General features: G+C 42.5%; 1 protein-coding gene across 1 annotated transcript in view; it reads left to right on the forward strand.

Annotated features, from left to right (window-relative positions):
* The window catches only part of csmd2 (CUB and Sushi multiple domains 2), an 895,829-nt gene that overhangs the window by 454,734 nt on the left and 426,095 nt on the right, over window positions 1-15,000 (forward strand). Inside the window, 1 exon segment of the mRNA XM_031789283.1 lies at window positions 10,335-10,529. Coding sequence (XP_031645143.1) covers window positions 10,335-10,529 — 195 coding nt within the window.

Below are 15,000 nucleotides of genomic sequence, written 5' to 3' on the forward strand. Positions count from 1 at the left end.
GGTATTGTTGGTATTTTAGGGTATTGTGGGTATTGTTGGGTATTGTGGGTATTGTTGGGTATTGTAGGTATTGTTGGATATTGTGGGTATTGTTGGTATTGTGGTTATTGTGGGTATTGTAGATAGTGTGGGTATTATTGGGTGTTGTTGGGTATTGTTGGATATTGTTGGGTATTGTGGGTATTGTTGGTATTTTAGGGTATTGTGGGTATTGTTGGGTACGGTGGGTATTGTTGGGTAGTGTGGGTATTGTTGGGTATTGTAGGTATTGTTGGATATTGTGGGTATTGTTGGTATTGTGGTTATTGTGGGTATTGTAGATAGTGTGGGTATTATTGGGTGTTGTTGGGTATTGTTGGATATTGTAGGGTATTGTAGGTATTGTTGGTATTGTGGGTATTGTTGGGTATTGTGGGTATTGTGGGTACTATTGGGTATTGTGGGTATTGTTGGTATTTTAGGGTATTGTGGGTATTGTTGGGTACGGTGGGTATTGTTGGGTATTGTGGGTATTGTTGGGTATTGTAGGTAGTGTGGGTATTGTGGGTACTATTGGGTATTGTTGGTGTTGTTGGGTATTGTTGGATATTATGGGTATTGTTGGGTATTGTTGGGTATTGTTGGATATTATGGGTATTGTTGGGTATTGTTGGGTATTGTTGGATATTGTTGGGTATTGTAGGTATTGTTGGTATTGTAGGTATTGTGGGTATTGTGGGTACTATTGGGTATTGTTGGGTACTATTGGGTGTTGTTGGATATTGTGGGTATTGTGGGTATTGTAGGTATTGTGGGTATTATTGGGTATTGTAGGGTATTGTAGGGTATTGTTGGGTATTATTGGGTATTGTAGGGTATTGTAGGGTATTGTTGGGTATTGTTGGGTATTGTAGGGTATTGTAGGGTATTGTAGGGTATTGTAGGGCATTGTTGGGTATTGTTGGGTATTGTAGGGTATTGTAGGGTATTGTTGGGTATTGTAGGGTATTGTTGGGTATTGTAGGGTATTGTAGGGTATTGTAGGGTATTGTTGGGTATTGTAGGGTATTGTAGGGTATTGTAGGGTATTGTAGGGTATTGTAGGGCATTGAGAGGAGTAGGTAGGTATGAAGTGGTCCTGGATCTAGAATTAAGACTAAAGATGTAAAATAAATCCAGACGTAATTTCTGTGAATATAATTGATCTCCTCAAGACAGTTGTGAATAACGCCAAACGGACAGTTGCGTTGGCATACAGTTGTAACTTGTTTAGTAGACAATTCATACCTTTTTAATGTTACATGTGGTTAAAACCCACCAGAGTCGATGTCCGCACCTCCGCAGACATCTAATTGGAATATTATGAAAAATATCCTCTGTTGCATTGTTTAAATGCATCTCGATATACTGATGTCGCACTTCCGCTTCTGCGGTGAAAGGTGACAGAGCTGGTGTGGCCGTCTGTCATAAAACTGTCTGTAATGGTTTTGGACGACAAAACTAACGTATTATGACCCTGTTATGGAAAGATGAGACTCACAAACACGATAGTGTTCTCAGTTCTCAGTTTTCCCCCATTAGTGCCTTGCGACTCGTCTAGAGTCGGTACAGCCGATCTGCAAACTTCTTTGTAGCGTCTAAACAGTTTGAGCTGCACACTAATATTACTCTGAGGAACACGTACATACATGTGGGTTTGATCTATGAACGCACACAGACTTGTCTGAAGGTCCCCCGGTACAGGGTGAAAACCTTCATGGAAGTATGTATGGAGACTGTTTAGTTCCAAAGAATTAAGTTCAATAAATAAATAAATCAATGTTTCCTGATCTTTCATAAATCTCTCAGATATAGGACAGATACTTAAGAAAAAACTCTCTTTGGATTTTTCGGGGGGGGAACTATCTGTTGTTCAATGTGTTTCTATGGGCTAATAGCAGTAAGGACTATCTGTTATACAATGTGTTTCTATGGGCTAATAGCAGTAAGGACTATCTGTTATTCAATGTGTTTCTATGGGCTAATAGCAGTAAGGACTATGTGTTATTCATTGTGTTTCTATGGGCTAATAGCAGTAAGGACTATCTGTTATTCAATGTGTTTCTATGGGCTAATAGCAGTAAGGACTATGTGTTTCTATTAGCTAATAGCAGTAAGGACTATCTGTTATTCAATGTGTTTCTATGGGCTAATAGCAGTAAGGACTGTCTGTTATTCAATGTGTTTCTATGGGCTAATAGCAGTAAGGACTATCTGTTATTCAATGTGTTTCTATGGGCTAATAGCAGTAAGGACTATCTGTTGTTCAATGTGTTTCTATGGGCTAATAGCAGTAAGGACTATCTGTTATACAATGTGTTTCTATGGGCTAATAGCAGTAAGGACTATGTGTTTCTATTAGCTAATAGCAGTAAGGACTGTGTTTCTATTGGCTAATAGCAGTAAGGACTATGTGTTTCTATTGGCTAATAGCAGTAAGGACTGTGTTTCTATTGGCTAATAGCAGTAAGAACTATGTGTTTCTATTGGCTAATAGCAGTAAGGACTGTGTTTCTATTGGCTAATAGCAGTAAGGACTATGTGTTTCTATGGGCTAATAGCAGTAAGTCCAGATTTTGTTTCTTCATCAAATAATTTTTTATTTATGTTTTTTATACTTCAAGGGGTCTTAAAATGTCAAAGCAAATAGCAAAATGATCCTTGACCTTCGTGAAACAATTACGTTAGGCTTTGATGTCTTCACTATTATTCAACGATGTAGAACAACAAACGAAAATAAAGAATAACCCCGGGAAATTAGTAAGTGTGTCCAAACTTTTGACTGGTACTGTACATAGAAATGCATGTTGTAAAGTCAGATACGACAGGGTAGCCTAGTGGTTAGAGCGTTAGACTAGTAACCGAAAGGTTGCAAGTTCAAATCCCAGAGCTGACAAGGTACAAATCTGTCGTTCTGCCCCTGAACAGGCAGTTTTGCTATTTGCAAACAGGCAGTTTTGCTATTTTAATTAACTGACTTGCGTAGTTAAATAAAGGTAATAAGAATTACACCAACACAGTACGCTGTGATACATGCAATAGGGAAAACAACTGTACAGTGACTAACATCTAATCTGATCACACGATTTCACGTTGTGAAGCTACACACCTCATCCTACCCACAATGCATTCAGTTTGTACTTTTTTTTTACTCAATAGTGCACTACATAGTGAATAGGGCACTACATAGTGAATAGGGCACTACATAGTGAATAGGGCACTACATAGTGAATAGGGTACTACAGAGGGAATAGGGCACTACATAGTGAATAGGGTACTACAGAGTGAATAGGGTACTACATAGTGAATAGGGTACTACATAGTGAATAGGGTACTACAGAGTGAATAGGGTACTACAGAGTGAATAGGGTACTACATAGTGAATAAGGCACTACATAGTGAATAGGGCACTACATAGTGAATAGGTAACTATATAATGAATTAGGCACTACATAGTGAATAGCGTACTACATAATGAGTAAGGCACTACATAGTGAATAGGGAACTACATAATGAATAAGGTGCTACATAATGAATAGGGCACTACATAATGAATAAGGCACTACATAATGAATAAGGCACTACATAATGAGTAAGGCACTACATAGTGAATAGGGAACTACATAATGAATAAGGTGCTACATAATGAATAGGGCACTACATAATGAATAAGGCACTACATAATGAATAAGGCACTACATAATGAATAGGGCACTACATAATGAATAGGGCACTACATGGTGAATAGGGCACTACATAATGAATAGGGCACTACATAGTGAATAGGGCACTACATGGTGAATAGGTCAATACATAGTGAATAGGTCACTACATATTGAATATGGCACTACATAGTGAATAGGGCACTACATAATGAATAGGTCACTACATGGGGAATAGGGCACTACATGGTGAATAGGGCACTACATAATGAATAGGGCACTACATAGTGAATAGGGCACTACATGGTGAATAGGTCAATACATAGTGAGTAGGACACTACATATTGAATATGGCACTACATAGTGAATAGGGCATTACATGGTGAATAGGTCAATACATAGTGAATAGGACACTACATATTGAATATGGCACTACATAGTGAATAGGGCACTACATAATGAATAGGGCATTACATGGTGAATAGGTCAATACATAGTGAATAGGTCACTACATATTGAATATGGCACTACATAATGAATAGGGCACTACATTTTGAATAAGGCACTACATAGTGAATAGGGCAATACATAGTGAATAGGGGACAACATATTGAATAGGGCACTACATAGTGAATAGGTCACTACATATTGAATATTGCACTACATAGTGAATAGGGCACTACATTTTGAATAAGGCACTACATAGTGAATAGGGCACTACATAGGGCACTACATAGTGAACAGGTTGCCGTTTGGGACACAGACCTATTTCAACACTGTCTTCAACATTGACTGTGTCTAGATGCAGTGAGATATAATGATCACCGAATCCTGCGATTTGGGAAACACACGGACGTTAATGTATTAATTAGCGAATATGATACATAAAGACACAATGTTGTGAATGAACGTCAAGACCTGTTAATTGAAGCCGACAGCTAGTTCTCTCCGAGCAGCATCTCTGCGTCTCCTCTCACAGGCAAACCTGTTTTTTCGGGCGGGGTTTAGGGCAGGACTCATTCCATCAGTCATGTTAATTAAGCAGCCTGCCAAACTATATGGAGGAGATTGTTGGTGGTGTGCGTGTGCTTGTATGCATGTGAATGGCGGTGATTGTTGGTGGTTTAATAAATAAGATGATGGTGATGGATGATGTTCCCAGTCCAATCAGGATGCAGAGAATAATGAAGAGGATTTCAGCAACCCCAACATGTCACCCCTGTGCTGTGTGGATGGTGTGGATGGTGTGTGTGTGTGTGTGTGTGTGTGTGTGTGTGTGTGTGTGTGTGTGTGTGTGTGTGTGTGTGTGTGTGTGTGTGTGTGTGTGTGTGTGTGTGTGTGTGGAGGTGGTTATGATTGGAGATGTAATTATTATTTTAAAATGTGACATTTTTTTGTTACATATTTTTCTCCTCTATTTCGTGATATCCAATTGGCAGTTACAGTCCCATCTCTGCAACTCCCCCAAACCCTTACAAACCCTCCACCCAATCCAACCCCCCCACCCACCCATTCCAACCCCCCCACCTACCCCCCCCCCCCCCCCCCCACCCACCCACCAACCCAATCCAACTCCCTCCTCCAGCCCATCCAAACCCCCCACCACATCCAACTTCTTCAATCTTCATCTCTATCGTGCTGAGACAATTCATCCTTATGTGATTATTCATCATTTTCTTCAGTTACCCCTCTAATAACTCTGTATCCACAATCATCTTCAAAGGGCATTTCTGCTCTCATTTGTCCAAGTAACTTTCAATTACGATCAAGGGCCCTTTGACACAGATTTCTGAAGAACCCCCCCCCCCCCCCCCCCCCCCCCCCCCCCCCCTCTAAACACATGTCAAGACTTGTAGAAGCACCAGTCGTGAACAGATGGTCCAGTTACTACTGGAGTAGCCATGCTGACGCCATCAGTCCATCTAGTAGTTTCACCAATATGTTTTACGGCCTCTGTATATCAGACATGAAAATTAATTACATATCTCTGTGCCTCTATCTGCAACCGGCATCCATCAAATACTAGATTGTGTCGTCGTTGCCCCCCCCAAAAAAAACAGACAATGAAACTGAGGAATCCTAAATGTACTTTCTCAGGCCTTCTTGAACCTCAGTAGCCGTCACAACGTTCCACTCCGACACATCATTACTCTTATCTGCCCTATCTTCATGCTCCTCTCAGCAGAAAGGTGTTGGGTTCTTATTTTTCAGAGTAAATAACTCACGGACATTAGAGAAGCTTTAACCAAGTTTAATTATTCCCCAAAGGTTCGACACAGCTGTATTCAGACAAAAAAAACTTCTGATCTATTATGTATTTAATATCTCAATGTTCAAAGTTTAGCCCGAATCCAACAAAGGTGTCTTTTTTACCTAATACTTTCTACTATAGACTATTCAGGTTCTTGAACCTCATCCCTAAATAGACCCATATCATCTGAACTATTAACCCTATTGATGGCTATCCAGCACAGCTGTTATCTCTCCAACCTTCTCTCCATATCCGCTATCGCCCCATCCTCACTATTCACCGCTAAAACCACCACAGCAGTAGTCTTCCTCCTCCAGCAGCAGAACTGAAATGAGATGGTAGCTCCACTATAACCAGACAGGTAGCTCCACTATAACCAGACAGGTACCAGACAGGTAGCTCCACTATAACCAGACAGGTAGCTCCACTATAATCAGACAGGTACCAGACAGGTAGCTCCACTATAACCAGACAGGTAGCTCCACTATAACCAGACAGGTAGCTCCACTATAACCAGACAGGTACCAGACAGGTAGCTCCACTATAACCAGACAGGTACCAGACAGGTAGCTCCACTATAACCAGACAGGTAGCTCCACTATAACCAGACAGGTACCAGACAGGTAGCTCCACTATAACCAGACAGGTCGCTCCACTATAACCAGACAGATAGCTCCACTATAACCAGACAGATACCAGACAGGTTGCTCCACTTTAACCAGACAGGTAGCTCCACTATAACCAGACAGGTACCAGACAGGTAGCTCCACTATAACCAGACAGGTAGCTCCACTATAACCAGACAGGTACCAGACAGGTAGCTCCACTATAACCAGACAGATAGCTCCACTATAACCAGACAGGTACCAGACAGGTTGCCCACTTTAACCAGACAGGTAGCTCCACTATAACCAGACAGGTACCAGACAGGTAGCTCCACTATAACCAGACAGGTAGCTCCATTATAACCAGACAGGTAGCTCCACTATAACCAGACATGTACCAGACAGGTAGCTCCACTATAACCAGACAGGTACAAGACAGGTCGCTCCACTATAACCAGACAGGTACCAGACAGGTAGCTCCACTATAACCAGACAGGTACCAGACAGGTAGCTCCACTATAACCAGACAGGTACCAGACAGGTAGCTCCACTATAACCAGACAGGTAGCTTCACTATAACCAGACAGGTACCAGACAGGTAGCTCCACTATAACCAGACAGGTAGCTCCACTATAACCAGACAGGTAGCTCCACTATAACCAGACAGGTAGCTCCACTATAACCAGACAGGTAGCTCCACTATAACCATACAGGTAGCTCCACTATAACCAGACATGTACCAGACAGGTAGCTCCACTATAACCAGACAGGTACAAGACAGGTCGCTCCACTATAACCAGACAGGTACCAGACAGGTAGCTCCACTATAACCAGACAGGTACCAGACAGGTAGCTCCACTATAACCAGACAGGTACCAGACAGGTAGCTCCACTATAACCAGACAGGTAGCTTCACTATAACCAGACAGGTACCAGACAGGTAGCTCCACTATAACCAGACAGGTAGCTCCACTATAACCAGACAGGTAGCTCCACTATAACCAGACAGGTAGCTCCACTATAACCATACAGGTAGCTCCACTATAACCAGACAGGTACCAGACAGGTAGCTCCACTATAACCAGACAGGTAGCTCCACTATAACCAGACAGGTAGCTCCACTATAACCAGACAGGTACCAGACAGGTAGCTCCAGTATAACCAGACAGGTAGCTCCACTATAACCAGACAGGTAGCTTCAATATAAGCAGCCAGGTAGCTCCACTATAAGCAGACAGGTAGCTCCACTATAACCAGACAGGTACCAGACAGGTAGCTCCACTATAACCAGACAGGTAGCTCCACTATAACCAGACAGGTACCAGACAGGTAGCTCCACTATAACCAGACAGGTACCAGACAGGTAGCTCCACTATAACCAGACAGGTACCAGACAGGTAGCTCCACTATAACCAGACATGTACCAGACAGGTAGCTCCACTATAAGCAGACAGGTAGCTCCACTATAACCAGACAGGTACCAGACAGGTAGCTCCACTATAAGCAGACAGGTAGCTCCACTATAACCAGACAGGTAGCTCCACTATAACCAGACAGCCTAGTGGTTAGAAGGGGGAGGCAGGTAGTATAGTGGTTAGAGGGGGGAGGCAGGTAGTCTAGTGGTTAGAGGGGGGAGGCAGGTAGCCTAGTGGTTAGAGGGGGGAGGCAGGTAGCCTAGTGGTTAGAGGGGGCGACAGGTAGCCTAGTGGTTAGAGGGGGTGGCAGATAGCCTAGTGGTTAGAGGGGGGAGGCAGGTAGCCTAGTGGTTAGAGGGGGAGGCAGGTAGCCTAGTGGTTAGAGGGGGTGGCAGATAGCCTAGTGGTTAGAGGGGGGAGGCAGTTGGCCTAGTGGTTAGAGGGGGGAGGCAGGTAGCCTAGTGGTTAGAGGGGGGAGGCAGGTAGCCTAGTGGTTAGAGGGGGGAGGCAGGTAGCCTAGTGGTTAGAGGGGGGAGGCAGGTAGCCTAGTGGTTAGAGCCTTGGACCAGTAACCAAAAAGTTGCTAGATCAAATCCCAGAGCTGACAAGGTAAAAATCTGTTGTTCTGCTGCTGAATAAGGCAGTTAACCCACTGTTCCTAGACCAGTTAACCCACTGTTCCTAGACCAGTTAACCCACTGTTCCTAGACCAGTTAACCCACTGTTCCTAGACCAGTTAACCCACTGTTCCTAGGCCAGTTAACCCACTGTTCCTAGACCAGTTAACCCACTGTTCCTAGACCAGTTAACCCACTGTTCCTAGGCCAGTTAACCCACTGTTCCTAGACCAGTTAACCCACTGTTCCTTGACCAGTTAACCCCACTGTTCCTAGACCAGTTAACCCCACTGTTCCTAGACCAGTTAACCCCACTGTTCCTAGGCCAGTTAACCCACTGTTCCTAGGCCAGTTAACCCCACTGTTCCTAGGCCAGTTAACCCACTGTTCCTAGACCAGTTAACCCCACTGTTCCTAGACCAGTTAACCTACTGTTCCACTGTTCCTAGACCAGTTAACCCACTGTTCCTAGACCAGTTAACCCACTGTTCCTAGGCCAGTTAACCCACTGTTCCTAGACCAGTTAACCCCACTGTTCCTAGACCAGTTAACCCACTGTTCCTTGACCAGTTAACCCCACTGTTCCTAGACCAGTTAACCCCACTGTTCCTAGACCAGTTAACCCCACTGTTCCTAGACCAGTTAACCCCACTGTTCCTAGACCAGTTAACCTACTGTTCCACTGTTCCTAGACCAGTTAACCCACTGTTCCTAGACCAGTTAACCCACTGTTCCTAGGCCAGTTAACCCCACTGTTCCTAGGCCAGTTAACCCACTGTTCCTAGACTGTCATTGAAAAGAAGAAGTGGTTCTGACCTTGTTAAATAAAGGTACAAATACTGACTTCTTCTTTGATTTTGAGTTTATTCATTGAAATGTTATTCTGTGGAACCTGTTCAGTTTATGTCTCAGTTGTTGAATCTTGTTATGTTCATACAAATATTTACACATGGTAAGTCTGAGTTTAGGTCCTGGATGGCAGGAAGCTTGGCCCCAGTGATGTACTGGGCTCTCTCTCTCTCCCTCTTTCTCTCTCGCTCTCTCTCGCTCTCTCTTGCTCTCTCTCGCTCTTTCTCTCTCGCTCTTTCTCTCTCGCTCTTTCTCTCTCGCTCTCTCTCTATCAATGCATCATCTCCGCAATGTTATCTGTTGTGGAAGGGCTGCACATGTTTCAATAAGGCTCGCTAAGTAAAACAAATGTGTCTGTTACCGAACAGAACGATGACAAAAAAAGTTTATTGGAGAAAGTTGCTCAATAATTTTAAGGTCTCAGACAATTAAATTGTGCTGTGAGAGATTAGCATTAGCCCAACCAATGTTTAGCATAGTAGTAGGTACTTGTCGTAGCTGGATCCTGCAGTTTGCCTCCTTGAGTTTTCAGGGGCCTCACTTTATTTAGTTTCTCTAATTGCCCCTCCCATAGACACACACACCAGTCTCTAACCACCACATACACATACACTTATTGATATACACACACACGCACACACACACCTGCCCACCCTCCAACCTACACTCCTCCCAACTCCTACTCAGTAACAGACCCTGACTCTTCCCTCTATCTCTCTCTCTCGCCCTCTCTCTCTCTCTCTCTCTCTCTCTCTCTCTCTCTCTCTCTCTCTCTCTCTCTCTCTCTCTCGCCCTCTCTCTCTCTCTCTCTCTCTCTCTCTCTCTCTCTCTCTCTCTCTCTCTCTCTCTCTCGCCCTCTCTCTCTCTCTCTCTCTCTCTCTCTCTCTCTCTCTCTCTCTCTCTCTCTCTCTCCCCAGCGTTCCGCCACAACGAGTGTCCAGACCCGGGGGTTCCAGTGAATGGGAAGAGGTTTGGCGAGAACCTTCAGCTGGGCAGCTCCATCTCCTTCCTGTGTGAGGAGGGCTTTGTGAAGACCCATGGCTCCCAGACTGTCTCCTGTATCCTGAAGGATGGAAATGTGGTCTGGGACAATGCTGTGCCACGCTGTGAAGGTGAGAGGAGAGGAATGGAGACTCTTTCTGTCAGGCTTTTGTTGTCTTGTCATCTTTCTGTCCTCCTATCCCTCTTTCCTCCATTTTATTCTCACACTGTGAAGGTGACAGCAGACATTACTCCTCATCTTTCTTTTTTATATATTTGTCTCGTTTAACATTTGAGTCATTTAGCAGATGCTTTTATCCAGAGAAAATTACAATTATTGCATTCAACTTAAGTAGCTAAGAGAGACTACAACACGTCACAATAGTATCAAGTACGTTTTCCCTTAATTAACAGAGTATTTATCAGCAAAGTCAGTGTTCGTGGGAAAAGACAAGTGCGGGATGGTTTCAGCTGGAAACTCTGTCAGACATTGCGAGAGCTGCTGCCACAGCTCCTCAGACATACTTTAATAAGCCCTATCATTGTGCAACAATTCTAAATACAATCGCGTGTTAAAAAAAACTGTTTTGATGGCCACGATTAAAAAATAACTTCTCATTATATTTCAACTGGTAATTGAAGCGTGCTTCCCATTCACCGTTGAAGTGGATAGACAATTGGAGGCAGGCTGCGGTGCATCACACACCACTTTGCAATGAGCTGGAGTCAATAGCCTATGCATTTTGAAAAATTACTTCATTGTTTGAAACCTGAACATTTTACTTCATATTATGAGGACTGTCTTACCTTGCTTCAAAGTAGCCTATATCTCTCTAGCCTATATCTCTCTAGCCTATTTCTCTCTAGCCTATTTCTCTCTAGCCTATTTCTCTCTAGCCTATATCTCTCTAGCCTATTTCTCTCTAGCCTATTTCTCTCTAGCCTATTTCTCTCTAGCCTATTTCTCTCTAGCCGAGTTCTCTCTGGCATATTTCTCTCTATTTCTCTCATGTTCTGTTGGTTTTACAATAAACTTTCTTTCATTGTTTAGTAGCTAAAGACACAGTCATATTAGCAACCCATGCTAGTTGATGCTAATCCTAGTCATATTATTAACCCTTCTAGTTGATGATAATCCTAGTCATATTAGCATCGCATGGTAGTTGATGATAATCCTAGTCATATTAGCATCCCATGGTAGTTGATGATAATCCTAGTCATATTAGCAACCCATGCTAGTTGATGATAATCCTAGTCATATTAGCATCCCATGGTAGTTGATGATAATCCTAGTCATATTAGCATCCCATGGTAGTTGATGATAATCCTAGTCATATTAGCATCCCATGCTAGTTGATGATAATCCTAGTCATATTAGCATCCCATGCTAGTTGATGATAATCCTAGTCATATTAGCATCCCATGCTAGTTGATGATAATCCTTGTCATATTAGCATCCCACGTTAGTTGATGATAATCCTAGTCATATTAGCATCCCATGGTAGTTGATGATAATCCTAGTCATGTTAGCAACCCATGCTAGTTGTTGATAATCCCAGTAATATTAGCATCCCATGCTAGTTGTTGCATCTTTAGATCTCCCCTGTTTCTAAATGTCTGATGGATATTTTAATTTCTGTCACATGAAACCCCTCACTTGTGCAGTTCGCTTATGACAACAGTGGTTGCCAAATACTCCCACACGTAGCCTACTGCCTTGTGCACATTGTTGTGCGTATAAAGTGAACAAAAAATGATGTAGCAACATTTTAAGCTAAACATTCTGATCTGTTGCATCCACCTCATTGCTTTTTAAAGTTGTAAGAAATGTTATTTGAAATGGATCGGAATTGGCTATTTCTTTCTCGCATAGAACGACAAGCTGACTAATAGAGTGGGTTAACTTTTCTATTATGGGGCATAGTAGATTGACATAGGCTAGTGGTTTTGCGGTTCGTTACTTTTGGCTGAGGAAAAGTAAACGTGGAAAGCTATTCTAACATATTCAAAGTAAACATCGTAATTTAGTAAGAAGGAAATCAAACGTTCAGCTCGCTTACAGGGAAGGATATTCAACAAGCCAAGGCACTTATACAGATGTGACTCACTTCAGGAAAGTAGGCTTATGTCCCACATCACTACTTCACAGGTGAGCTATTTTTAATCAAAATGCATAGTTATTTTTAGCAGCAATACCTTCTGGAATATGTGAACAATCATGTGCCTTAATTACAAAACTTGTATGCCATCTGTAAATATGAAAACAATTTCTACATTACGAACACAGTTGGTTCACGGAAAAAGTCAGGAACCTTCCCGCTAGCCATGATTGGATGAGGATCCTTCCCACGAGCCATGATTGGATGAGATAATGGATGGGCTGGACATGCCGAGAGAAGAGTTCGGATTGGTCTGCCATGTAGCACCCTTCTGTCTATAACATGAGCTGGTCAATATGTGTAGGTAATCCTTTCTAACACAGCTTCTTTCTTTAAATAAATCACATAGCAAAGGTGCTGTTATTCACTTTTGGCATCTGTGGAATGCAAGGTGCAATTAGAGTATGAAAAGGAGATGGAGGAGATTCTGTCATTTGATTGCTCATATGCAGACGGTCGAAAAGAGAACAGAGTGTATAAACAGGTGTATAAAACACCTGTCTCCGGATTACATCTTCAAACGAAGGGTAACCATGGCATTCGTGACAGAGAGGGAGAAGCGTCCATCCATGTATACAGGTATGAGAGTCTAGCTAGCTACATTTTCAGATATTACACGTTTCTAATTTAGTCAGAAAGTCGTTTTCATTTCAAGTTGGCTCGCTAGCTAAAGTTACATGTATGATCTGTGCGGTGATATTATTCGTATCTCAGAGCCATTTGCATTGCTAGTTATAGTGTATTGCATATAACCTAGTGTCACGTTCGTTGTACGGGTGAGACCAAGGCGCAGCGGGATGTGAATACATCTTCTTATTTAATGAAACGAAGAACACTTAAACAAACTTACAAAACAACTAAACGAACGTGAAGCTATATATGATAAGTGCAGACACAGGCAACTAACACATAGACAATAAACCACTACCCAATACCAAAGGAATATGGCTGCCTAAATATGGTTCCCAGTCAGAGACAACGATAAACAGCTGCCTCTAATTGAGAACCAATCTAGGCAACAATAGACATACATAACACCTAGACTAGTAAACACCCACAGACATATTTACCCCCTAGACAGGGGCAAAAACACGTCCATCACCCGTGTCTTAACCTTGACCTAACCAAAATAATAAAGAAAACAAAGAATACTAAGGTCAGGGCACCTAGCTAGTATCACATTGAACCTGTATAGCTACCTGCTAGCTAGCTATTTGTCTAAACAAAAGACTCCACTATACAAGTAAAAATGTCAATAGAATGTTCATGATGTCACTGCTACAACTGTCAATAGACGTAGTTCATAAATTCACTCTGGCTATTTACTCTGCTTTCAGACCACTCGTCTGAGTGTGCCAGAGTGCAGAATAACTGATGAATTTAAGAACCCTTAACACCCATTCAAATTGGCCCGGTGTCAGTAAACTTTGGCAAAAAAAAGCATAATTAAATTGTTGACTGCAGCGCAGTTACAGTCACCAACGTTCTGGACAAAATTAGAATGAAGACAGCCTAACCAGCTCTGCTAAGGCGAGTAAAATGGTCAGAGTGAGGTGTTCCCTCATTTGTGTCTGGAAGTAGCTAGCAAGCTAGCCAACCATAGCTAGTTAGCTTGGGTGCTTGACTGCTGTTGTTAGGACAGAACGTTCAGATGAACCCTACTCCCCGGCCAGAGCCTCCAGTGTGCTCTCTGAACGCTCCGAGAGCAAAATGCTCTGAATTTACAAAGGGACAATCTGACAACGCTCTGAGTTTACAGTCCCCCAGAGCGCACTCTGGCACTCCAGATTGAATTTAGGAACCCGTACTATAAACCAGCCTTTAGTCTTGAAATCTTAGGTTGTTTAGTACATGGCCTCACATGTGAATCATTAAAGAGATGGGTGGGGCTAAAGCTTAAGAGGGTGTGAACGATGCTGACTGGGTGTAGATAAAAAGGATGTCTCCAGTAAGTGTACCAAAACATTCAAGGGCAATTTTCTCAAAAGTGAGATTACAAGTTTAACAATTTTCAAAGATGAATTACTTTCCCATTGTTCCTCATCTCTAGTCTATGAAATACCATTTTCTAGGTTTGAGTCTCTATGTCACGCCTTGACCATAGAGAGCCCTCGGTTCTCTATGGTGTTTAGGTCAGAGCGTGACTAGGGGGGTGTTCTAGTTCTATGTTCTAGTCATTGTATTTCTATGTTGGTGGTTTTGTATGGTTCCCAATTACAGGCAGCTGGTAATCGTTGCCTCTAATTGGTGATCATATTTAGGTAGCCATTTTTCCCACCTGTGTTTGTCGGATATTGTTTTGTGTTTGTGCATGTGCACCACTACTTTCACATTTCGATGTTTGTTTATTGTTTTGTTTTGAAGTTTCACCGAAATAATTCAATAGTAATAGTAATAATTCTACACACACTGCGCCTTGGCCCGCTCATTACGACGTCCGTGA

This window comes from Oncorhynchus kisutch, linkage group LG14 (genome assembly GCF_002021735.2).
Source record: "Oncorhynchus kisutch isolate 150728-3 linkage group LG14, Okis_V2, whole genome shotgun sequence".
In the NCBI taxonomy this organism is placed as follows: Eukaryota; Metazoa; Chordata; class Actinopteri; order Salmoniformes; family Salmonidae; genus Oncorhynchus; species Oncorhynchus kisutch.